We start from the raw sequence: 26,018 nt of genomic DNA on the forward strand, positions 1-26,018 counted from the left end.
GGTGCCGAGTAAAAGAGTAAAAGATGCAATTAATAGTCACTTGTTCATTTTTGATAAAGCCTTTTTGGTGTAGTTTAAGAGTTTGAGATTCTAGGGGCTCACTCGGTTAAGCGTCTGACTTCAACTCAGGTCATGATCTCCCGGTTTGTGAGTTTGAACTCCGCATCAGGCTCTGTACTGACAGCCCAGAGCCTGGAGCCTGCTTTGGATTCTGTGTCTCCCTCTCTGTCTGCCCCTTCCCCACTCACGCTCTCTCTAAAAAATAAACATTTAAAAAAAAAAAAGTTTGAGACTCTAACGTCTGTATAATAAAACTCTTTTTTTTAAGGTTTACATAATTAAAAAATTTTTGATGTTTATTTAGTTTTGAGAAAGAGAGAGAGAGAGCTAATTTACAGCTTTCAACAAAATTAAAAGAGGACCTAATTGAACTGTTAGGTGATAAGTCTTTAAAAATAATCTCAGATAATGAGTCACTCTTGTATTTGGCATGTAATTTGAAAGAAGTTTAAAGAATTTGGTGATGTTGTCATAAAGTCTTTCTACTCCTACATTATTTTTGTGTACAAGGCAATTATATGCTTACATATATAAAAATGAAAAACAGCAATAAAGTGGTACTCTTCTCCATTCTAGATATAATATTCTTCCATGAGCACATGAACTAATGGAAAAATAAATCCCCATTAATCCTTATAAGAGGTATATTTCTGAAAAATTCTACTTAGTTGTTTAGTAACTACCAAAAATATTTAATGTACTTATATTGTTTTAACTACTTGAATAATAATGATGATGATAATAATAATAATCATGTTAACTATAGAAGTGTGTGGGGCGCCTGGGTGGCTCAGTCGGTTAAGCGGCCGACTTCGGCTCAGGTCATGATCTCACGGTCCATGGGTTCGAGCCCCGCGTCGGGCTCTGTGCTGACCGCTCAGAGCCTGAGGCCTGTTTCAGATTCTGTGTCTCCCTCTCTCTCTGACCCTCCCCCGTTCATGCTCTGTCTCTGTCTCAAAAATAAATAAATGTTAAAAAACAAAAAAACAAAAAACTATAGAAGTGTGTTTTTAACTTAGAGGGAATAAAAAAAATAAAATCTGTATAAGAATTTTTGTTTGAGAGACACGATAAGGTATTAATAAAAGCCTTTTGAACACAAACCCTTCATTAGGGTAAATTTATATTCGGGTAAAATTCTGGGAGAAATGGAGTAACAGGAGTTCTGGAAATAAAAAGGAAACAATGCTAATTTTCTGATTGTGAAAGATGAGCTTATTCATGTATTTTAAGAAAATGTGTGCTAGTCTTGAAATTGCTAATATGAGATCATACTATACTAATTATTTATAACTTGGTATTTTTTCTTGCGTATCTATTTTAAAAGATTGGCTATTTGTGCTGTGTATTCATATTCTGGCTCTGCCATTTACTAATGATGAATGCTTGGGTGTGTCACTTAATTTTTCAGAACGTTGTTTTTTCCCCCCATATAAAATGAAAAATTTGAACCAGATCATTGGGCCCCTTATGTCCCTAATATTCTATACCTCTGTGACCAAAGGCTCAGAAATATTCCTTTAGATAACTGAAAACAAAAATTACATAAGTATGCATTTTTCTTCTTCCTTCTCATTTTCCTTCTTGCCTCCCTCTCCTTCCTCCCAATATCACTAAGGCCTTGTCGATGTATATCAAAGATTGTATTTTCTAAGGGATTTATTGAAATTGGTCTCATTATTTATCAATTAATTACGGTAATGTAATGGCTTCCCTTAACCAAAAATAGTCACACTATTCATACCATCATTATTTTCCCTAGCAATTGAAATCTGAAAAGTACAATATTTTCTATAATAAAAAGATCATATTGGCATGATCCTACTTTCTCCTTCTGAGGAAACTAGAATCTTGAAATAGCTCATCAAAACAAAACTTTTTGGCATAGATAAATGCACCAGAAAGCCTATAATTATTGTTGAATATGTATGTGAGGTCCACTAGCACTGCCCTGTGCTATTTTCAAAACAATGCAAGATATGATCTATAAATAGTGCCATTTTGGTTTTAAGTAATTCCATTTTGGCAATGGAATGCTGTGGTTTTTCTTATTTGCTATGTTATAAGCAGAAACAAAAGGTCTTGAAATGTTAGTGCTGAGCTTTTCTTTCTTGCCACACACTTCCATGTAGTTAGATCTATCTGCATCGACTTGTAGACAACTGAGATTGTTAGATTAGGGATACAAAGAGAAGGAAACAGTTAATATCCAATTGACTGACTTCCAAAAAAGGACAGAGTTAAAAAGAGAGAGCTCATGCGAAGAGATGGTTGCTGGCTGGTGACTACAGACCACCCCCAACATTTGAGTGAGTATGCCACTCTGTGTAGAGGAGCCTTAAGTCCTGTTGTGATCACCGGCAGGCCTTTGCACTTGGCTTCTTGGATCACCCAAGTGAAGGATGCCCACCTGTGCCCTAAGATTTTGCTAGGATCCCACTTGAACTGTTTCTCTCTGTGGATTTCACCCTTGCCAATAGGACACGCTTTTCAAAACACTGTGAGTTGCTTTACCACCAGAGGATACTGAAGATGAAATAGAAGCAGAAGCCCCAGCTTTGGCACTTGGAAGGGTCTAGACAGTGGGAAACCCATTCCTGGTTAAATGTGTATATATTTTTATTAGCAAATAGTAAGGTCTTAAGACTAATGAGATGGCATATAAGAATGTACACAGCATTAATTCATGTATACATTCAAATAATAAACTTTTATTGAATACCTAATGAAAACTTATAATAGCTCATATTTTGAACCAGGCCCTCTGCCTGAGTACTAGGGATACTGAAAAAAGAAAAAGAGAAAGTAAAAGCTACACCATCATTGTCTTCAGGGACATTATAGGACATTAGAGGTGCATAGAACACCTGCTAGAATTCATTCACTGAACAAGTATTTATTGAGCAGCTACTATTTACCAGGCACTGTTGGAGGTACTAGGGATATAGTGGTGAATAAGATGGATGAGATCCCTGTCTCGTAAGCTTACACTGTGGTGGGGAAGACATAGCATCAACAGATAAGGTAATTTCAGTTATTGTAAGTGCTACAAAGAAAGTAAAATAGGCCACTGTGGTAGAAAGTAACTGGTTGGGGGTGGGGTGAAGGGAGCAGCTTCAGGTAGGGTGGGCAAGATAGCCTCATTGGGGAAGGTATGTTTGAGATGAGCGCTGAATAATGAGAAGGAGTTAGTCATGCCAAGACCTTTGGAAAGAACAGATAGAGGGAACAGAAAGTGCAGAAACTCTCAGATGAGTACTAGTCCAGTGTGTTCTGGAAAGACGGCCAACTGCACAGTCTCTGCAGGCTCAGAAGTGGGGAGCCTCGTTCACTAAGGAGGTGATGGGGCCATATAGCTTGACACACAATAAGTGCTTAAGAAAGGAATGCATCTTTCCTCTGACATATGACCTTAAAAAATGTTTATTATAAATTTAAAGAATTTATAATGCCCTCCCTCGCTCCACGACTCCAGTCCTGCTTCCCAGAGGCAGCCACTCTTAAAATTTGTTTTTACTTCTTTTGGTAATTACCATACATATCTTTGATATACATCAAAGATATGTATGCTCCCAATGTTATTTCTTCTTGTAATAATTATAGATATTAACTATTCATTTCCTACAATGACAAACATTTGGCTCAAGAGTCTTATGGTTATTCTTTCTTTCTCTACTGGTTACCTCTGCACCTGTACATAGTAAACTTCTATGTCCCGATCCTTCATCTCTGGACTCCCACACTGTAAGAAAGACTGAGATGTTATAGACCTGGCCCTTCCTGTTGCTTCTCTTCCTCCATTTTTCCCTCCATGTCTCTACAACCTCCTCTGGCTCATAGAATATAATTCTGCGTCTCTTTAACATATCACACAGGGCCCTTTAGGATCGAGGCCCAGACGAGTTTTTTCACCTCCTATCGTTATTCATGTTAGTGACGCTCACAGTCCTACTGAACTACGTGTTCACAGTTTTTGGAAACTTTTGTGTGCTCGTGTCTTTGTTCTCATTGCCTCATGTTTTCATTGCCTAAAATGGCTTCCCTCTGCGGTTCACTGCAAATCCCATTCATTCATTTTAGCCTACATGGCACTTGAAGAAATCTTCCCCTGTTGGGACACCTGAGTGGTTCAGTTGGTTAAGCATCCTACCCTTGATTTTGGCTCAGGTCATGATCTCACGATTCATGGGTTCAAGCCCCGTGCTGTGCTCTGTGATGATAGCACTGAGTCTGCTTGGAATCCTCTCTCTCCTCCTCCCCTGCTTGTATGCACTGTCTCTGTCTGAACTAAATAAACTTAAAAAAAAAAATCTGTTAAAAAAAAAAGAAATCTTCCCTGGTAGATGACATTTATTAAATCAAAAAATATTTGAGTGGCTGTTTCATGCAAGGCACGGTCATAGATGTCAGGGCTACAGTGGACCAAGACATATACCCATGAGCTCATATTCTAGTGACTTAAGAAGAAGCAGGCTTAATAAAAATAACTACCATTATGAGACCTATTGTACTAAATAACTCACAGACACTATTTTAATCCTCACAACTTTGAGACTTGAAGAAGTGAAATCGTCTTCCTGAGGTCACTTCCTGTAAATAACAGAGCTTCTATTGAAACTCAAATCTGTCTGACTTCAGAACTGTTACTCCAAAGCTGTATTCGCTCTGCTCTTACTACTTTTTGTACACTTCTATCATATCGTTTGTCATATTGTTTTGAAATTGTGCACGAGGTTCCCCACATAAACCACAGGGCATAAAAAGTTATTTGTGTGACTATTTTATCAGATGGTACAAAAGTAGTACCATACTAGATGCACAGGAGAGAAATTAATGCATTCACACACTGGGTGACTTAAGAAATTAAAGATTAAATCTTTCTTGAAATCTCAGACTGATAAGGCCTTGCTTTAGACGGAAGGCTCCTTGAGGGTAGCAACATTTGCTGCATAGCATGTGCTTGACAAATTTTGGTTAAACCTGTCATTCAAACCTCTGTAATCAATACATACTCAGTTTCTGGATTGAAAAACTATGTTAGTCCTATTTTTGGAGGTGGCTTTGCACAGAAGCTAGGCACTCGGTCTTCTTTTAATAGAATTACAGGGGTGTTGATCTAAGCTTTGAGAGGCAGTAGAATACAGTGGTTAACTGCCAGACTACCCAGATTCCAATTCCCACCCTACTGTTGACTGTTGATGTATATTTATTTAAAAAAATTTTTTTTTCAACTTTTTATTTATTTTTGGGACAGAGAGAGACATAGCATGAACGGGGGAGTGGCAGAGAGAGAGGGAGACACAGAATCGGAAACAGGCTCCAGGCTCCGAGCCATCAGCCCAGAGCCTGACGCGGGGCTCGAACTCACGGACCGCGAGATCGTGACCTGGCTGAAGTCGGACGCTTAACCGACTGCGCCACCCAGGCACCCCTGTTGATGTATATTTAAAAAGCGACTATTTCACACACGCTAGGCACTTTTATAAGTACTTTACAAATAGTACCTGAATTAAACTTAACACCTTTAAGTTAACTTCTACGATAACTTTACTATTCTTTAATAGCTCCATGCCCCAGTTTTCTCTCCTGTTAAATGGGGATAGTAACAACAACAAAATACCTCACCCAGTTATTGTTAAGATTGAGTATAAAAGTGCTCAGAATACTATCTGGCACATGGAAAGTTAGCTATGATTGGTAGCTCTTACCAGCAGAGGCTGTGACGAGGGAAGGAGATCAGCTTGATGTAACTTAACAATTCCCTCTTATGCTAATGATCACTTCAAGGGGACGGATGGAATTATTTGGACTTGGGACTAAATCTGAAGCATTTCCCAGTTAAGTTGGCTCTGTTTTTACAGGAAAACGCAGTGGCTGGTGCCAAAATGGCAAATACAGGAAAAAATACCTCTGAAATCTTCCAGTTTTCTGTATCAGCTCTGCCATGTCCCAAGTCCACGTTATCATCTCTTGCTGGGATGGCTGCAATAGTCTCCTAACTGGTTCAGTGACTCTTCTTTAGCTGTCTCTATTTGCCGCTCCAGGAGATTAACCTTTTCAAAACACAGAGGCAAATCAGATTGGATTGTGCTCATGCCAAGAACGGTCTGCTTGCTTCTCATCGCTTTTAGAATAAGGACCCAAATCAGTACTTTGTTGACTGCGTCTTGTAGGATCAAGCCTTGGCCCGTTCCCACCAAACTTGCTTCTGGCTATCCCTCCCCAGGGTCTTCAACTCAGCCACATCAGCCTTCATTCACTGTTCAACAAATATTTATTTGATCACCATGGATTTACATTGTCATTGAGGATATATCTGAGACCAGTAGAAACAGTTCTTTGTACTCATAGAGTTTATATTTGAGGAAGCGGGGGAACAACAAAACCCAGACAAATATGCAAATAAAAAAGAGGGCCCACTGAGATAAGGTGGACAGGAAGTCTTCTCTAAGAACACACCATTACAGAGAAATCTAGAGGAAGAGCCCTGAGCCACACAACGATGGGGAGGAGAGAAATCGGATAGAGGGATCAAACTATGCAAAGGTTCATATATACTAGAGAGAACCTGGTGTGTTTAAGGTGCCCAGAGCAGATTCCCTTACTGCACAAAGAGAAGAAGAGAGTGAGGTTGGCTGGACGGTGATACTTATGAGGCCTGGTAAAGAATTAGAAATTTTTTCCTTTTTCTTTTAGAAAGTCTCAGAGTTATTTTTAAAAATAGAAATCATGGCACAATGTACATGATGATACCTTTCACCTCGATCCACCAATTACTAACTTTTTACCACATTTGCTTTTTTGGTCCTATTTTCCCCATTCTCTCTATTCTTTTGTTCCCTCTCACGTTCTACTTTGGTTTTGTTTCATTTTTTGCCAAATCTTTTGAAGGTAAATTGCTGAATACCAAAGCAAGTATCTTCTCCAGTCTTCTACAAAGTCATGAATTATCACATGCAAAAAAATCTCATACTGATTCAGTATCATCTAATATATAGTCCATATTTAAATTTCTCCATTATCCACAAAATGTTTCTTTGTAGTTACTTCTTCCTCTCTTTTTTTAAATTTTATTTTTTAAAGTTTACATCCAAATTAGTTAGCATATAGTGAAACAATGATTTCAGGAGTAGATTCCTTAATGCCCCTTACCCACTTAGCCCATCCCCGCTCCCACAACCCCTCCAGTAACCCTCAGTTTGTTCTCCATATTTATGAATCTCTTCTGTTTTGTCCCCCTCCCTATTTTCATATTATTTTTGTTTCCCTTCCCTTATGTTCATCTGTTTTGTCTCTTAAAGTCCTCATATGAGTGAAGTCATATGATTTTTGTCTTTCTCTAATTTCACCTAGCATAATACCCTCCAGTTCCATCCACATAGCTGCAAATGGCAAGATTTCATTCTTTTTGATTGCCAAGTAATACTCCATTATATGTATATACCACATCTTCTTTATCCATTCATCCATCGATGGAAATTTGGGCTCTTTCCATACTTTGGCTATTGTCGATAGTGCTGCTATAAACATGGGAGTGCACGTGTCCCTTCGAAACAGCACACCTATATCCCTTGGATAAATGCCTAGTAGTGTAATTGCTGGGTCGTAGGGTAGTTCTATTTTTAGTTTTTTGAGGAACCTCCATACTGTTTTCCAGAGTGGCTGCACCAGCTTGCATTCCCATGTAGTTACTTCTTTAAAAAAAAAATCTGTGACCTGTCAGAAGGGCTAACATTAACAACTCAGGCAACAACAGATGTTGGCGAAGATTCAGAGAAAGAGGATCTCTTTTGTACTGCTGGTGGGAATGCAAACTGGTGCAGCCACTCTGGAAAACAGTATGGAGGTTCCACAAAAAATAAAAATAGAACTACCCTACGACCCAGCAATTGCGCTACTCGGCATTTATCCAAGGGATACAGGTGTGCTGTTTCGAAGGGACACATGCACCCCCATGTTTATATCAGTGCTATCGACAATAGCTAAAGTATGGAAAGAGCCCAAACATCTATCAATGGATGAATGGATAAAGAAGATGTGGTATACACACACACACACACACACACACACACACACACACACGCACAATGGAGTATTACTCGGCAATCAAAAAGAATGAAATCTTGCCATTTGCAGCTATGTGGATGGAACTGGAGGGTATTATGTTAAGCGAAACTGGTCAGAGAAAGACAAAAATCATATGACTTCACTCATATGAGGACTTTAAGAGACAAAACAGATGAACATAAGGGAAGGGAAGCAAAAATCATATAAAAACAGGGAGGGGGACAAAACATAAGAGACTCTTAAATATGGAAAACAGAGGGTTACTGGAGGGGTTGTGGGGGGGGGGACGGGCTAAATGGGTAAGGGGCATTAAGGAATCTACTCCTGAAATCATTGTTGTACTATATGCTAACTAACTTGGATGTAAATTAAAAAAATAAATTAAATAAAGATAAAAAAATCTGTGAACCAATCAAGATTTATGAATTTCATTTGTAAGTTTTGTCTCCTGACTAAAGCACTCCTTTACCTTGTTTTTTTCTTTTTCCCTGACACTGACATTTTTTCCCTGACGCTTTTTGAAGAACCGAGGCCTGCTGTCTTGTAAAGTGTTCTATATTCTTTTCATTTTGTTTTGTTTCCTCATAATTAGACTTAAACATTTCTGGCACAGGTATCATTAGGTGATAGATCACTCCATCATTGGTGATGCTAAAGTTTCCTCATTTGGTTAAGGTATGCCCAATAAATAAACCTGTACATTGTAAAATTCCCCTTTCCCTTCTAATTATGAATTACTCTCTAGGACATTCTTTGAGATAGTGTTAATGTCCTGTTCCCCAACAACCTTTCAGCCAATGATTTTAGCATCTTTTATCCATTGTTTTAGCATGTATTCATAAGGCTTACTCCTATCAATTTTTACACTGGGAGTTGCAAAATGGAGATTTCCCATTTACTGCTTCATTTGTATTCATTAATTGACATTCTTGTGTAAAGAACTTTTCATTTTTATTCCATCTCTCCTTCTGTCTCTCATGGAAAGAATGTTAAAAAATGAAATCTGTTTCAATCTCTCGCCATCATTATTCTTTTTGATGTTCAAATTGTTTCAAGTATGATCAACAGAGGCTCCTTTAAGCTAGGTCCAGTATCCTTTGAAATGACTCTGTGAATCTCTAAGGACTTCTTTGCTTTCTGACAAGAGTGTTCCAGGTTTGCTTTGTAATTCCTTGCTCCGGATGAGAATCAGCCTTCTCTCCAAGGAGCACTGATTCGTTTTAGGGATGAGAATGGTATTTAGAAACCACTTGGGCAGCTTGGTGCTAGTGTGCTCATTGTTACTGGGGTGTCAGAGTTTCTATGCCTCTAAGCCCTGTCAATGGACCAACTGAGATTAAAAAAAAAAAAAAAAAAAAAAAAAGAAATCACAACTTTATTCTACTAATGCCGATTCAAATCCAACACTCTGGGATTCTTCCTTAACTTCTATCATTCCATATTTGTTATCTCCCTTCTCGCACAGTGAGAAACTTGGTTCCAAACAACATGAGTATATTCACTCGTTTGCTTTTTCCAATAATGCATGCATAGTAGTTTCAAAACTACTATACCAATACCCTTTTCAACATCAAACTTACTAAGTGAAGTTATTGATTTCTTTGCACTTTTTGCTCTTACGCTGTATTCCAGAACTCCTAACCCCAGTTCATGGAGTACTGTACTCAAGTGATTGAATGAACTCTGTATGGTTGTGCTGGCATTTTGATACACAGGTATGTTCAGGTCTTTTTTGTATTAAGTTTTAGGGCTTGCTTTTATTTCCACTGTTTTAGACCTAATGTTTTGAAAGGGCAAAACTATATTTAAAAAAACAAAAGGTTATTCAGAGAAATCAAGCTGCCATCACTAATCCTTGCATAACATTCCCACTATAGGTGACCATTTTCAGCTAATTTTCTTATTTAGTTTTTGAGTTTATCTCTTAAAAAACAAGAAAAAAATGTGTGTGTGTGTGTGGTATATATCTATGTAGAGTTTCATTTTTCCTTTCTTACACAAAAGTTAGTGTATTTTGTATATTCTTTTGCATCTGTTTACTAAAAAATATAAATATGATTTTCTTAAACATTTTTTAAAAATGTTTATTTATTTTTGAGAGGGAGAAAGAGAGACCGTGAGCAGGGGAGGGTCAGAGAGAGAGACACACACAGAATCTGAAGCAGGCTCCAGGATCTGAGCGGTCAGCACAGAGCCCCACGCCAGGCTTGAGCTCAGGAGCAGTGAGATCATGACCTGAGCTGAAGTCGAAGTTTCAACCGACTGAGCCACCCAGGCGCCCCTCATTCAGCTGCGTTTAAATCCCAGCTCCCCCATTAATAACCATATGCTTTTTGGCAAATTACTTAACTATATGAAGTCAGCTTCCTCAGAATCTATAAAATGGGTATGATAATGTTATTTACCTCAAAAGGTTGTTCTCAGGATCGGTAAGACGATCCATTTTATATGCTTAGCACCAGCACAAGGTAAACGCTCAATTAACCTTAGCAGTTATATTTTTCTTTAAAATCAAGTACACCAGGGAGAGACGGCCTCAGTAATATATGCTTGACATGACTATTACAGCACCACACTTGGAAGAAGAGGATCACTTTAAAAGAGGCAGAGGAGGCTGTACTGGCTCTGAACATTTTGGGCAAAGACCTTGCCTATGCATGGAATTTAGACTGTCAAAGCACAGCGCCTCGCAGCGGTAGGTGCTTTATACTCTCAGAATGAGAAAGAAAGAAAAAAAGAAAGGAAGGAAGAAAGAAAGAGGAAGAAAGAAAAAGAAAGAGAGAGAGAAAGAAAGAAAATGCTTATACGAGTCTATTCTGGGAAAAACTCATTTCGCCCACGAGGGCGGCTGGGGATGACATATGGGGTCACGCAGCGAGGGAAGTGGCCCTTCGGGTGCGGGCAGCGCTAGTTCTAAGCGACTCTCGGGACAAGTAGGTCTGCTCCCGCCCGCAGGGACCGGACCGGGCAGAGGCTAGCCCCCATTCCTCGGCCCGTCTCTGGGGGAGTCGCGGGGCTAAGTGTGGTGGCAGCGGCCTCACCTCCAGGCCTTCGCTGTCTCGTCTCCACGACGGTATCCGAGATTGGCGTCCGTGCCAACGGAGGTGGTACCCGCCGCAACCACCAGGCAGCGTCCCATCCCTCGCGGCACGGCGGGCTTTGCGGGAAGCTCCGATCCCCCGCACGCAGACCACCCACCGGCCCCATAGCCCATCACTTGCGGGCGATCAGAGATCCGCCCCAGATTTGAAAGCTCCTTCCGGGACCTAGTGGGAAGCCCACGGCTGGAGCCTCTGCGATCCTAGGCGCCGTTCCGGAAGCCCCGCCCACTCCCAGCGTGCAGTGCGGTGGCTTGGCCGCCATTGTTTGAATTTGAAAAAGAAAACATCGTGGTGCTGCTCGCGGATCTGGCAGGTCTGGCAACTTGTGCAGGTGAAGAGGTGGGCCCAGGTGAGGGTGCGAGGTGGCTGACTGCGCAAATACCAGACTTGAGGCTGGGAAACGGTGCTGGCAGTGTGAGTACCTTCCTAGGGGATCGCGACGCCCCTGAGGTTACTTTCGGGAAACTGGGTTGCAGAGCGATGGGTGCTCCTAGGGCACCGCGGGCACCGCCTGCCAATCGCAGGGTTGAGCCATACTACTTGGGTTGGGGCTTAAATGTCGTCTCCACCGCATATTAGCTGAGTGAGGCAAGGCAACGTATTTTCTCTCTCTGGGTCTCAGTTTCCTCATGTGTTAAAAGAGGTAATAAGAATAATATTTAACCTCTTCCGGCTCTTGTGAAGATAAAATAATATGTAAAGTTGTTAGAAACGGTGCCAGTATATAGTAGGCACCAAGTGTTTGCAATTAGTGTTTTTTGTTATTGCTGCTGCTGTTGTTGGGGCGCTGGCCTCCATTGCCAGGCCTAGTTTTCTGGATCCCGGAGGTGAGCAGTTTGCTTGGCAGATGATATGACCTCTTTTTTGGGGGCGGGGGGGGGGGGAAGCCCTGTCTGGCTGTAGGTGCTTTTATTTCCACGCTGCTTCCACTACCAGGGGTTTGCCCTTTGGGGCTTTTTAGTACCAAGCGGAAGAGGGTGTGTATGGCAAATGTGAAGACTACTGTCATCCCCCAGTTTAGAATGTTTCCCCCAACTCGTTCTACTTCCTGCTTCAGTGATTCCTTCCTGACACAACTCTAATGTTCCTTGCTGAAGGATTAGTTGACAATCCTAAATTCATGCCTTAAGCAATCTTTGCTTAAAGTGATCAGATTCAGATTCACTTTTTTTTAAAATTAAGATGTTTTAATGTTTGTTTATTTGAGAGAGAGAGAGAGAGCTAGCAGGGGAGAGTCAGAGAGAGGGAGAGAGAGATTCCCAAGCAGGCTCCCTATTGTCAGCGTGGAGCCCTACAGGTGGGGCTGGATCCCACTAACCCTGAGATATGACCCAAGCTGAAACCAAGAGTCCGATGCTCAGACTGAGACAGCCAGGCACCCAAGGTTTACTTTTGCTTTTAAAACGAGGTAGCATGTTTACCCAGAAGCTGCGGTAACAGTCTATGTATTTTATTAGATCTCCACGACCCAGGACTTCAAGTTGCAAAATCCTATAAAGGATTCCTCTATTAGGAGGAGGGTTCTTTTGAAACTGTATTTTGTGGATGGCATTCAGAAACCTCATTCAGTAGTGTATTTGTTATTTTTCACAAGTGTTCAGCCATGGAATCTCACTGGAGAGAAGATAAAAAGATTCACATTCTCAGTCGTGGGAACAGCCTTTGAAACAGGTCTTGAACCCTGCTGTTGCTAAACATAATATCACTAAAAAAGTAGTACCAATTTTTTTTGATATAGAGGATTTTATTATTATAATTTAAGTCATTAGGGAATTTTTATCCTCATACATCTCTGAATATGTTGTAGGGGATACAGAGTAGTTCTTCTTGCCCTCAAGAGATTTCTAGTCTAGTTAGGAAGAAGTTAACTTCTCACACTTAAATACAAGTTAACCAGAAGTTCAGGTTGTGACAGTATATGTCAACAATTTTATAAATGTTAAGAGGTAGTTCATTGAAACTGAACTATGAAGAAGTACAAACTACTATAACCTTGCTTTTTAAAAGAGGTATAAATATTCTTTTTGATTCAGTAATTTAATAGAAGGCTTATCATTTTTTTTTAATAATTGAAGGCAAAGAATGAAATTTATCTTCCAATTTCCTGGGTATTTCTGTAAAATCTGACTTATGCAATGTCAAGCCAGTGCTTTAATGTTTTTGCAAACTTCTCTACGTTCTAGATTAGTGGTTATTTCCACTCTATCAGATACCCTTTTTCTTAATTTTCACCCATACATTGGGTGTTTGAAATATTCTATCAAACTGCATTTTAAGTAATTATTTCATCTTTATTTATCACAGTATTTATCACTGACAATACAATAAAGACAAAAGCAACCAAGATACTAAAGTGTATGGTTGGTTGATCCTGCAGTTTCCTGGGCTTTGTTGAAGGTAAATAATTTCCTTTGTCTTTTTGAGATTTAGGAAAAACAGAAAAACAAAAACAACTCTGTTGTATTGAGTTTGTGGGTTTCAGGGCCGATCTAGGAAAAAGATATGACCACAGTATATCAGTATCACACAGGAACTTTATTGGGATAGCACTTTGACAGGATTACATGGGAGAGAGGTCCACCCCAGCATGAAATCTTTCAGAAGCTAGAGTGAAGGACCACCACATAGAAGGGGGAAAAGGTAAAGGAACTTAGGGGGTTGGGAGGGGACTGAGAGGAGAATTAGACTTGGGGGTTTTTGGTCTTAAGTGGTGTTGTTACTCAGAAGCACAGTGGAGTACCTGAGTCAGCCAGCTCCTAGGGGCATCAGTGGCTTGGGTTTTTATAGTCCTGAATTTGTCTCTGCGAGCAGAAGTTGGGCGCAGTTTCGTGGGATGTGCAAACTAGTTATGCTCTGGTTGACTTGAAAAAAAGAAAAAAGATTATTTGGGCTATATTAAAAGCAAATTGATGTGTAAAAATTTTAACTTGGCACCTAATAGGTTTTTGAACTAACATTCCTGGCGTTCTGTGAAGAAGTAAACAACACAGGGCCAATATACAGGGGCCATCTTTGGCTTATATAATATGTATGGATGCCCATTACTCTTTTCTTGAGCCAGGAACCCTAGTTTGGGAATCACTGTTCTTTTATTTCATAATACTGTCAAAGAACATCAAGGAGCTCTCTTTCTCCCTGCTATTATGCACCTAGTAGATTGTCAATAATTATTTGAATGTTAAATTTTTTTTGGTTAAAGTTACGTAACTTACGTAAACGTAAGTTTACGTTTAAGTTTAGTGCCTTGATGTTTAGTTGTAATACTTTGATACATTATTCCATATTCACCTTAATTTTTAGCACCTACAATGTGTCAGGTACTGTTTTTGAATGCGGTCACATACATTATTTCACTTTTCACTTGCATTATTTGGAAGAATTCAGTTGAAAGAATTGTCCAGATAACTGAATTTAACTCATAAATGCTAAAACATTACGAAGGCTTATAACTAACATTTTCAGAAGACATTAAATAACTAAAGTAACACAAGATTATTATTTACTCTATAATTATTTGATTTCGGAGAGGATTTCAGGCAGAGATTGAATGTTTTATATTGTCTTACTTAATGGACTACCTTTACTCATGAAATCTCTGGCTGAATCGACCTATAAGTTGGATCATATGAATAGTAGTGGCAGGCTCTGTTCAATATTACTTGATTCGGAATCTTTATAATTTTGATCATTTGTCTTTTCCGTGGGTCATCATCGTGTTATAGATGTAATGTTCCCCTCTCTAGAAATCTAGTTATGGGGGTTATTAGTGGGCTGGACTCAGACATTTTAAACTATGAGTGGCTTATATGCTAATTTATTAAAATTATCTAAAATTACTGTTATTCTTGCAGAATGGAATCTAATTTAAATCAAGATGGAGTGCCTAGACCATCCTATGTTTTTAGTGCTGACCCAATTGCAAGACCTTCGGAAATAAATTTTGATGGCGTTAAGCTTAATCTCTCTCATGAATTTTCCTTAGTTGCTTCAAATACTGAGGTAAGTACAAGGAAAGCATTATGCTGATTGAGTGGAAATGTGTGTGGTGTGCACACACTTGCAGACAGGTATGACCAGAGCTTTCCAGACTTTGTGGGTTTAAGGCAACCTTCTATCTCGGTGATTTTTTCATGGTGCCCTAAATACATACCAGTTCTTCCAAGTAGTGGTCCGAGCAACTTAATATATAACTATACCTTAACCTAGAGCCATTTGAAAAATATTAACGTAAATGAAAACAAAATTGTTTTTCTTTAATTACCACAGTTATTTGCTGTAAGGATATGTATATCTTTTGTGCACATCATAGCTTCTCAGGCTTTGGAATCAGATTAGATATTGCCAACCTTATTTCCTATTCTTCAGTGTTTTGGGGTAGTACTTGTTTTTTATCATAGCAACCACTGAAGAATCCAGCTTCACCAAGATATGACATCAAAAGAAATGGTATGATCTAAGGTGGCAACTGTGAACTATTTTGAACTAATAGTTCACGGTGTTCAACATGTTAAGTACTGCCATGATTTCCTCAAAAATGTAAGACATTCCACTATGCCCCTAGGAATTGCATGCCTTACTTAAAGTAAACTAACTCAGTAGTGTTTAAAAAGTAAAAATCCTTCCTTCTACCACCGTACCTACTACCACTGTTTGTTTTGTGTCTTTGTAAACTTTATTTATTTTTTAAAGTTTTATTTATTTGAGAGAGAGCGAGCGAGCGAGTAAGTGAGCATGACTGGGGGAGGGGCAGAGAGAGAGGGAAAGAGATAATCATAAGCAGGCTGCACGCTGTCAGCACAGAGCTGCTGGGCTTGATTTCATGAATCATGAGATCATGACCTGAACTGAAATCAAGTGTCCGATGCTTAACCTACTGAGCCACTCAGGCACCCCACACTGCCTTGAGTACCGTAGCTTTATAGAATGTCTTGAAGTCGGATGGTGGCAGTCTACCAACTTTGTTCTTGTCTTTAATTTATATTGGCTTTTCTGGGTAGTCTAAATTTAGTTTTAGCCATTCTAATAGATATATATTGGTATCAAGTTGGTATTTGCATTTAATAACTAAATGTGTTGAATATGATTTCATGTGCTTATTTGTCATTAGTGTATTTTTGGTAAAGTGTCAGTTTAAATCTTTCCACATTTAAAAAAATTGGATTGTTTGTTTTTATATTATTATTTAATTTTAAGTGTTCTTTATATTTTTCAGATGCATTTGTTTATCAGATATATGCTTTATAAATATTTTTTCCTAGTCTGTGGGTTGCCTATCCTCTGTTGACAGTATTTTTTGAACAACAGAAGTTTTTTGTTTTTATTTTAATGTTTGTTTGTTTTTTTAATTTATTTTTGAGACAGAGAGAGACAGAGCATGAGCAGGGGAAGGGCAGACAGAAAGGGAGACACAGAATCCGAAGCAGGCTCCAGACTCTTGAGTTGTCAGCACAGAGCCTGACGCCGGGCTCGAACTCACGGACTGTGAGATCATGACCTGAGCTGAAGTCGGACGCTCAACTGACTGAGCCACCCAGGCGTCCCTGTTTTTTGTTTTTTAAAAAAAGAGTTAGCTAACTCTTGGCTTTGGGAATAGATTCCCGTGATTCGTCACATACATGCAACACCCAGTGCTCATCCCACCCAGCAAGTGCCCTCCTCAATGCCCATCACCCATTTTCCCCACCCCCGTCAACCCTCAGTTTGCTCCCTGTATTTAAAGAGTCACCTATGGTTTGCCTCCCTCTCTGTTTGTAGTTATATATTTTTTTCTTTCCCTTCCCCCCTAATGTTCTGTTAAGTTTCTTAACTTCCACATATGAGTGAAATTGTCTTTCTGTGACTGACCTATTTCACTTACGTACCCTCCAGTTCCATCCATGTTGTTGCAGATGGCAAGATTTCATTCTTTTTCATTGCCAAGTAGTATTCTATTGTGTTTGTGTGTGTGTCTCTCTCTCTCTCTGTCTATACACACACACACACACACACACACACACACACACACATCTTCATCTTCTGTCTTCATTCATCAGTTGATGGATATTTGGGCTCTTTCCATGATTTGGCTGTTGTTGATAGCACTGCTATAAACATTGGGGTACATGTGCCCCTATGAATCAGTACTCCTGTGTCCTTTGGATAAATTCCTAGTAGTGCTATTGTTGGGTTATAGGGTAATTATATTTTTAATTTTTTGAGGAACCTCCACATTGTTTTCCAGAGTGGCTGCACCAGTTTATAGTCTCACCAACAATGCAAGAGGGGAAAACAGAAGTTTTTAATTTCATCAATGTTTTCTATTGTGGATTGTCCTTTTGGTGTGATACCTAAGAAATCTTTGCCTAACTCAAGTCCACAAAGATTTTCTTCTATGTGTTCTTTTAGAAGTTTTACAGTTTTAGTTTTACATTTAGGATATGATCCATTTTGAATTTTTATAAACAATGTGAAGCATGAATCCAAATCCTTATTTTTTTTTTTATGTATAGATATCTAATTGTTCTAGCATGATTTGCTGAAAAAGCTATGCTCTTTGTACTGCATTTCCTTTGCATCTTTATTATAAATCAAATGTCCTTCTCTATGGGAGTTTATTTCTGAATATTGTTTCATTGATTTGTCTTTCTGCCAGTACCCCACTGTTATGATCACTGTAGCTTTGAAATAAGTGTTGAAATCAGGTAGTGTTAGCCCACCCAATTTCTTTTTCATAGTTTTGACTATTCTAGATACTTTGCATTTCTGTGAGAATTTTTAGATGAGTTTGTCAATTGCCACAACAAAAGCCTCTTGGGATTTTGATTGCAGTTGCATTGAATATGTAGATCAGTTTTAGAAGAATTGACATTTTAACAATATTGAGTTTACCAAATGATGAACAAGGTGTATCTCAATTTCTTTTGGTCTCCTTTAATTTCTCTGAGCAATGTTGTGTAGTTTTCAGAGTGTAGGTCTCTCACATCTTTTGTCAAATTTATCCTGTATTTCATGATTTTTGATTTCTTCCAAATGATATTGCTTTTAAAATCAATTTCTGGTGTTTCTTCCCAGTGTATAAAAGAATAATTGATTTTGCATGTTGATCCTGTATCACGTTAACATTGCTAAACTCGTTTAATAGTTCTAGAGATGTTTTTGTAGATTCTGTTTGATTTTTGTATGTAGATGCTAATGTCTGAATGGAGACAGTTTTATTTCTTCCTAATCTGGATGCCTTTTCTTTCTTCTTTCCTTGCTTACTTCTTTTTCTTTCCCTCCCTCCCTCCCTCCTTCCCTCCATCCTTCCTTCCTTTCTTTCTTTCCTTCCTACTTTCCTTCCTTCCTTCCCTCCCTCGCTTCCTTCCTTCTTCCTTTCTCTTTCTCTCTCCCCTCCCCTCCTTCCCCCTGATTACCATTGGCTAGAACCTCTAGTACAGAGTTGAATAGAAGTGGTGAGAGCTGAAATCCTTGTCTTGTTACTTGCTACTTATCTTAGATTCAGTCTTTGATCATTAAGTATGATGTTAGCTGTAGGTTTTTGTAAATGTTCTTTATCAGAAGGAAGTTCCTGTCTATTCCACTTGCTGAGAATTTTTATGAATGGATGTTGAATACATATGTCAATATCCTGTCATCAAATGCTTTTTTTACATCTATTAGAGATAAATGTTTCTTTATTCTTTTAATGTGGTTAATTACCCAAATTGATTTTTGAATGCTAAATTGACCTTGCAGTCCTGAGATAAAACATTTTTGGTCAGGATGTATTATTCTGTTTTATATATCGGCTAATACTTTGTTAGGGAATTTTTGCATCTAAATTAGAGAGGTTGTTCTGTAATTTCTTCTGAGGATATCTTTGTCAGATCATGGTGTCAAGGTTATGTCATACTCAAAATTAGTTGAAAAGTGTTCTCTCTCTTTATTTTCTTAAAGGGCTTATCTATGATTTGTATGATTACATCCTTAAGTGTTTGAGAGAATTTAGTAATGAATTACCAGGGCCTGGAGTTTTTTGTGGGATTATTTTGTTTGTTTGAATATAAGTTAAGTTTTTTTTTTTTTTAGCTGAATTTCTTTAATAAATATGTCTGTTCAGATTTTCTAGTTTTTTTGGTTTGTTTTTAGTAAATTGTATCTAAGTAATTGTTTCCTTTTTACTTAAAAAACCACACTTCTTTAGAATTATTTTAAAAAAGGAATTAATTTCTCCCCCAAAGGAAGCAGTAAAGAGAATGCTGTATAGCAAACAATTTTTAAATAGAATTGAACATTTGGGTTAATGAGCTATTCTGGTTGCTTGTAATTTACTTTGGAATTCTATGTTTTAGTGACGTAGAGCCCTATTTTTTGTTTTTAGTTACAAAGGTTAGGATTTTAGGGAAAAGAAGTGTATTATAAACTTCAAATATAAATATAGAAGGTAGAGGAAATCAAGTCTTTTGTGGTATTATTTTTTTTAAAGCAGATTTGCTTTTCTTTAGACATATAAATGGTTACAAACAGAAGAATCACTGATTGCTTAGAGGTTCTGTATGACCTTAAATGGTTATGTAATAGCCGCTTTAAAAAAAGGTAATTTCTGAAAAGCCATATTTTGTATTTTTTAAATACAGTTATTTTGTTCTTCTTTTTAAGGCAAATAGTTTGGAATCCAAAGATTATCTCCAGGTTTGTCTTCGAATAAGACCGTTCACACAGTCAGAAAAAGAGCATGAGTCTGAGGTTTGTATTGACTTTAATTGGGTCTTACTTTCATGGGCAAAATGCCATTGTTTTTATTTATTTATTGTGGGCTTATTTTTATTGATTGATTGATTGATTGATTGATGTCTTCTAGGGCTGTGTGTATGTTCTAGACTCACAGACTATTCTGCTAAAAGATCCTCAAAGCATTCTTGGTCGGTTAAGTGAGAAAAGCTCTGGGCAGATGGCACAGAAATTCAGTTTTTCCAAGGTAAGTCCTATGAGAAACTAAACATTTTCTTTTAAGTAAAAGAGATTTGGCTTAGGCTAAATTGCTACGTTATTGTATATAATGAACTATATATGTCTTGTACTTATGGAACTTAGGTGTTAGGCACTGGTATTTTTTCTTAGAGTGGAACTTAAACTTTAGGTTTGTAAACATCTAATTGGAAATGAATAAATTGCTAAATTTATTGCTAAATTTATTATTAAATTGATAAATTTTTTAATCTTTTTAAGGAGATGTTCTTTCCAAAATTTAGATGAAAACTTGGTTGACTAGGTCAGATTTCTATCTTGAAAACTTTCTGACAGTAGTTAAACTATCATGTATATTTGTGGGAGTTGGGGATATGGCACCTCCCTTAAGTATGAATCTTGTAAAAGAAATCTTTTAAAATTATAAAACACGAGGGGCAACTGGCTGGCTCAGTTGGGGGAGCATGCACCTCTTGATCTCGGGTTCATGAGTTTGAGCCCCATGCTGGGTGTAGAGATTACTTAAATAAATAAATAAAGTTAAAAAAAAAAGTTTTTAAAAACATGAGTTATAGGGTAGAACTCATTGTAAAAATTTACTTGAATTTTCTAAAAAGACTTGTTTTAAAAAATGCTTGTTTAGGTTTTTGGCCCAGAAACTACACAGAAGGAGTTTTTCCAGGGTTGCATTATGCAGCCAGTAAAAGACCTCTTGAAAGGACAGAGTCGGCTGATTTTTACGTATGGGCTAACCAATTCAGGAAAAACATATACATTTCAAGGTAAATTGTATTGTTTTTACATTTCAAGGAAAAAAGCAGTAATATTCACTCATTTTCATAATATTTGCATGTAGTTATGTTTCCATTACCTAGTACATTTGCTCCATTTTTAATACTGATAGCATCGTGAATGTGTATCGCCGATGGCTTTTGATTCAGATTGACTTAATTCATTTGGGAAATTACTTTACCCATATGATAGAGAATTAGCATCTTAAATTTCATTTTACTTTTCCATTATGTGATTATGGGTGATTGCAAATCTTAGGGCCTGATCTGAATGTAAAATTTCAATAATAGCTGATAAAATGTCCATTCTACAATGAAGACCAAAGTGATGGAAAACTAAGTAATGCTGCAGCTTCTTTCACTTTTGTCTTAGATGTTTATTTTTGCCTGCTGGTGATATAAAAGGAGTCTTGGTAATCCAGGAACATTTCCACTTTGCTAATACTCTGAAAGGATATAAAACAAAAATTCTTTTCGCAGGCACAGAAGAAAATATTGGTATTCTGCCGCGAACTTTGAATGTATTATTTGATAGTCTTCAGGAAAGACTGTATGCAAAGATGAACCTTAAACCACATAGATCTAGAGAATTCTTACGGTTATCACCAGACCAAGAGAAAGAAGAGGTTGCTAGCAAAGTTACATTGCTCCGGCAGATTAAAGAGGTATGGAGGGAGTCTAGTATGTGAAATATATAAATGTCATGACCTTTTATAAGCTCTTTAGTTTGTTTTAGCCTATTGGAATATTTTGTGGTGGTGGTGATGGTGATGGTAATGGTGATGGTTGTGTTTTCTTTTTTTAGGAAAGTATTATAACCTTGTTTGAAGTTTTTCTTGTCCTTGCTTTATATTGTACAAATAGCAGAAATGTTTAAACAACTCAAATGTAAATAGTTCCGAGATTTCTTTCGGTTGTTGTTGAAACACTACTGTCCTTGATGTAATGATTAAAAAATTTCTTTTTAGGGTGCTTGAGTGACTCAGTCAGTTGAGTGTCCAACTCTTGGTTTCGGCTCAGGTCTGATCCCAGGGTCATGAGATAGAGGTCCACATTGGGCTCTGTGCCAATAGCACAGAGCCTGCTTGGATCTCTCTCTCTCTCTCTCTCTCTCTCTCTCTCCCTCTCCCTCTCTCTCTCCCCCCCCCCCCCCCCCCCCCCCCCGCCTCTCTTTCTCTTTCTCTTTCAAAATAAATACATAAATAAACTAAAAAAAAAATCTTTTTTTCTCCCTCTGCCGCTCTCCCCTGCTCACATGCTCTCTCTCAAATTAAAAAAAATTTTTTAGTTATAAAAATAATTTGTGCACACAAGATCTAAACAAGGGAATGGGAGAAATATAAAGGGAAAATTTCTCGTGGCTTTATTTCTGAAGAGAAAATCACATTAACATATTGGAAAGTATAGTTTTTGATTCTTTTCTAAAACAAAATCTGTATTTAGAGCTTTCTATAACGTCTGTATATACACAAGCACAGTCATATATACAGTTGCATATATCTTCATACCTTTTGATTTTTGCTCAGTGGAGTTTAAAGTTCAGAGTCCATGGTTCTGGTCTCTGAAAGTAAACTAGTATATAGTATAAATAAGAATTACAGAGATTAGTAGATGATTGCACAGGTAATTCGTAGAGGATATTAAGGTCAATAATGAAAAAATTTCCCTAATGAGTTATTCAGTTAAAACATTATTTTGCTATGAAATTGTTAAAATATTTAAAAAATGAAATCATGCTTTCATACATTGATTGTAAACTGTGTTTTTAGAAAACACATTTCTTCTATAAAGACAAATATTTTCATATCTTTTCATCCACTATTCAGATTTAGGGATATATCCTAAGGAAATAATTAGAATGCAGAAGAAAAAAATAACAAATTGAGATATTTATTTTAGTATTATTTTTACTGGCAAAAATTTGTAAATAAATGTTCAATAACAGGGCAGTAATTAAGACATTTCACATCTATTCCGTTATATAGCCATCAAATACAAATAATTTTTAATCATAGCAAGTAAAAGTAAAAGCTTTCAAGGTAAGGTAACGAGTGTGGGGAAAAGAATAGAAAGGCATGTATTAAAATATTAATAGTAATTGCCTCTGAGTGACAGGGATCATATATGATGATATTCTTTTTAATAGTCTTCTGTAGTATCCCAGATTTCTTATTATGAGAATGTATTATTTAACTAGGACAAAGAATTAATAGAGGTCATTGAATTGAGTAGATGAAAGGTTATGGTTTGGTTGGTGACTTATTTGGATAGATAGATAATTAATACACTGGTTATTTAACCTTAACTAAAAATGGTTTTTAACTTAAAAAAAATTGTTCCCTTTTAGGTTGCGATGCAAAATGACAGTTATGATACTCTTCACGGTAAGGTTTCCTTTCTCACTTTTCGAATGTTGATTACGTGACATACTTTTGAATAGCTTTTAATTTTTGAATCAGTCCTAGCGATTTAATTTTTTTAATGAGATAGCAATTCTTGGAAAATGGTACATAACTATATGAAATATCAGTCACTGTAAAGTTTTTTTTGGATTTAGCGTCACAGAGAATCCCTCTCACTTATAACTTTTATGTAGAATTCAAGAGAGCTACTATTTTTTCTTTGTCCTTTACCTTCAGTTTGGCTCATTGGCATTTTTTCAAAAAGAAAAGAAAGATAAAAAGAAGCTAAACTTTGGCTAATATAAATTATATTATTTATATAAGCCGTATTTATATAAAATATAAATTTTGTTTATATCTGCTTTGGTCCAAAAAGTGTTTAACATTGCTGAATAAAAGATTAAGGATACTTGGGTTCCTGGGTGGCTTAGTTGAGTAAGCGTCGGACTCTGGATTTTGGCTCAGTTCATAATTTCACGGTTTGTGAGTTTATGAGTTTGAGCCCCATGTCTGCGCTGACAGCATGGAGCTTGCTTGGGATTCCCTCTCCCTCTCCCTCTCCCTCCCTCCTTCCCTCTGCCCTGTGCCTGCTTGGGATTCTCTCTCTCTTTCTCTCTCTCTCTCTCTCTCTCTCTTGCTCTCTCTCCTCCTCCCTCCCTCCCTCTTTCTCTCTCTCCCTCTCCCTCCCTCCTTCCTTCTGCCCCGTGCCTGCTTGGGATTCTCTCTTCTCTCTCTCTCTCTCTCTCTCTCACTCACTCTCCCTCCCTCTCTCCCTCTCTCCCTCTCTCCCTCTCTCCCTCTCTCCCTCTCCCCCTCTCCCTTTCCCTCCCTTTCCCTGCTCACTTGCTCGCTCTCAAAAAAAGTAAAGATTAAGGATACTTAGTTTTTCAAGTCCACAAGTCTTGATCTGTCTTATCTTTTAGTCTGTTTCTTAATTTTCTGATTATCCTTTTTTTTTTTTTGTAGGAAGTTTAATAAACTCTTTGAATATCCCAGAGTGTGAAGAATCCATGAAAGATTGTGAACAAGCCAGCTTGAATATGGATAATAGTATAAAATTTTCTGTGTGGGTTTCTTTCTTTGAGATTTACAATGAATGTATTTATGACTTGTTTGTTCCCGTATCATCTAAATTCCAAAAGAGAAAGATGCTACGCCTTTCGCAAGATGTAAAGGGCTATTCTTTTATAAAAGGTATAGTAATGAATGCTTTTTATTTTATTGCTCCAAAGTTTCTTCCTAGACTTTGTTACAGCAAACTGGAGATTGAAAATTTTTATATTAATTGTTAACATCAACATAATAAGAGAAGTTTGTGCTTTGCAGGTATGTTTTGGTATGTTAAGTAAACCTGAATGTAAGGGGTCAGTGTTAATATTGTTTTCCTTGAGTATCATTGCAGGGGTTTGAGGGGTGGGGCGGTGGGAAAAGTTGTGTGTGTTTATATTCACATTATTATGCTGCTTTGTAGCAGTGTGCAAACTTTGGAGCTTTCCACAGTGTGTTTTTCCAACTTTTTACAGTCGCTACTCAAAGTAGGAAGTACTTACATATATTAACATTATGATCTAGTAGTTGCATGTGTATATACGTACACGTATATTTACAACTCAGAAGTTTCGTGAATTATACTTATCCTTAGTACAAGGAACGCAGTTTGGTGTTTACTATATTCTACTTCATTTTAATAAAATGCTGGTTATGACTAAATTTGACTTGATGATTCACTAATGAATTGCAACCTGCAGTGTTTCACATCTAGGTAATTTTGTAGGGTTAATCCGTAGTGTGCTTTGTCTTTTGTCTTTTTTTTTTTTTTTTTTCTGGATGTTTAATTCTAAGGAATCTCCTCTATTTTTAATTTTCCCTTTGACCTACTTTTGAAAAACTTTTGTCTGTGTTTGTGTAACTTAAATATTAGAAAGTAATTGTAATGCCTCCTCTTATATTTCACTTTTCTAGTGGAATATGGAATAGCTGAGTGGATTCCACATAAGGGGTGTTATTAAAAGATTTCATCATAGGGGCACCTGGGTGGCTCAGTCAGTTAAGCATCCGACTCTTGATTTCACCTCAGGTCATGGTCTCACGCTTCATGAGATCGAGCCCCGTGTCGGGCCCTGTGCTAATGATGTGCAGCCTGCTTGGGATTCTCTCTCTTCCTCTCTCTGCCCCTCCTCCACTCATACTCTCTGTCTCTCTCTCAAAATAAATAAACTTTTAAAAAACTTAAAAAAAAACTTCATTGTATGTCTTTGGGAAAAGAGGTTACAAATCTCTAAAGAGATTACATTGTACAACAAATGCTATGTTTTTATAAATTGATGTGTCCTCTTTATTTTTTAAAGATCTACAATGGATTCAAGTATCTGATTCCAAAGAAGCATATAGACTTTTGAAACTAGGAATAAAGCACCAGAGTGTTGCCTTCACAAAGCTGAACAATGCTTCTAGTAGAAGGTAAAGAAGAAACACTGTGGTGTGAGCTTGAAGTACCCAGGGTATTCTGTGCTATTGTAAATACAACTAATTTAAGATTGAACTGGGCAGTAGTCTCTCTGATATGTTAGATGAATTCATAGGCATAAAAAGTATTCTGTTAACTGAGGAGCACTAAGGCACAGAAGATTATCTGGACTATTTCTTGTTCTAACATAAAATTTGCTAATTTA

General features: G+C 37.5%; 2 protein-coding genes across 9 annotated transcripts in view; one reads left to right on the forward strand and one right to left on the reverse strand.

The window, feature by feature from the left end:
- Positions 1 to 11,256, reverse strand: part of PANK1 (pantothenate kinase 1) — a 103,531-nt gene extending 92,275 nt beyond the window's left edge. Inside the window, exons 1-2 of the mRNA XM_049645397.1 lie at positions 11,169 to 11,256; positions 5,969 to 6,113 (exon numbers count right to left, since the gene is read on the reverse strand). The gene's annotated coding sequence lies outside the window, so the exon portion shown is untranslated. The remainder of the gene's footprint in view (positions 1 to 5,968; positions 6,114 to 11,168) is intronic.
- Positions 11,257 to 11,557: 301 nt separating this feature from the next.
- KIF20B (kinesin family member 20B) overlaps positions 11,558 to 26,018 on the forward strand; it is a 72,771-nt gene continuing 58,310 nt past the window's right edge. For 7 of the 8 annotated variants that reach the window (XM_049645385.1, XM_049645388.1, XM_049645387.1 and 4 more), the window contains exons 1-10: positions 11,558 to 11,642; positions 13,533 to 13,625; positions 15,080 to 15,227; positions 19,845 to 19,931; positions 20,047 to 20,163; positions 20,797 to 20,935; positions 21,425 to 21,609; positions 23,292 to 23,328; positions 24,313 to 24,540; positions 25,695 to 25,806. In XM_049645385.1, coding sequence (XP_049501342.1) covers positions 15,081 to 15,227; positions 19,845 to 19,931; positions 20,047 to 20,163; positions 20,797 to 20,935; positions 21,425 to 21,609; positions 23,292 to 23,328; positions 24,313 to 24,540; positions 25,695 to 25,806 — 1,052 coding nt within the window. In that variant the 5' untranslated portion in view covers positions 11,558 to 11,642; positions 13,533 to 13,625; position 15,080. Of the gene's footprint in view, positions 11,643 to 13,292; positions 13,626 to 15,079; positions 15,228 to 19,844; positions 19,932 to 20,046; positions 20,164 to 20,796; positions 20,936 to 21,424; positions 21,610 to 23,291; positions 23,329 to 24,312; positions 24,541 to 25,694; positions 25,807 to 26,018 lie in introns of those variants that run through there. The other variant, XM_049645386.1, reaches the window with a different exon arrangement.

The sequence above is a fragment of the Panthera uncia genome, chromosome D2, assembly GCF_023721935.1.
Source record: "Panthera uncia isolate 11264 chromosome D2, Puncia_PCG_1.0, whole genome shotgun sequence".
In the NCBI taxonomy this organism is placed as follows: domain Eukaryota; kingdom Metazoa; phylum Chordata; class Mammalia; order Carnivora; family Felidae; genus Panthera; species Panthera uncia.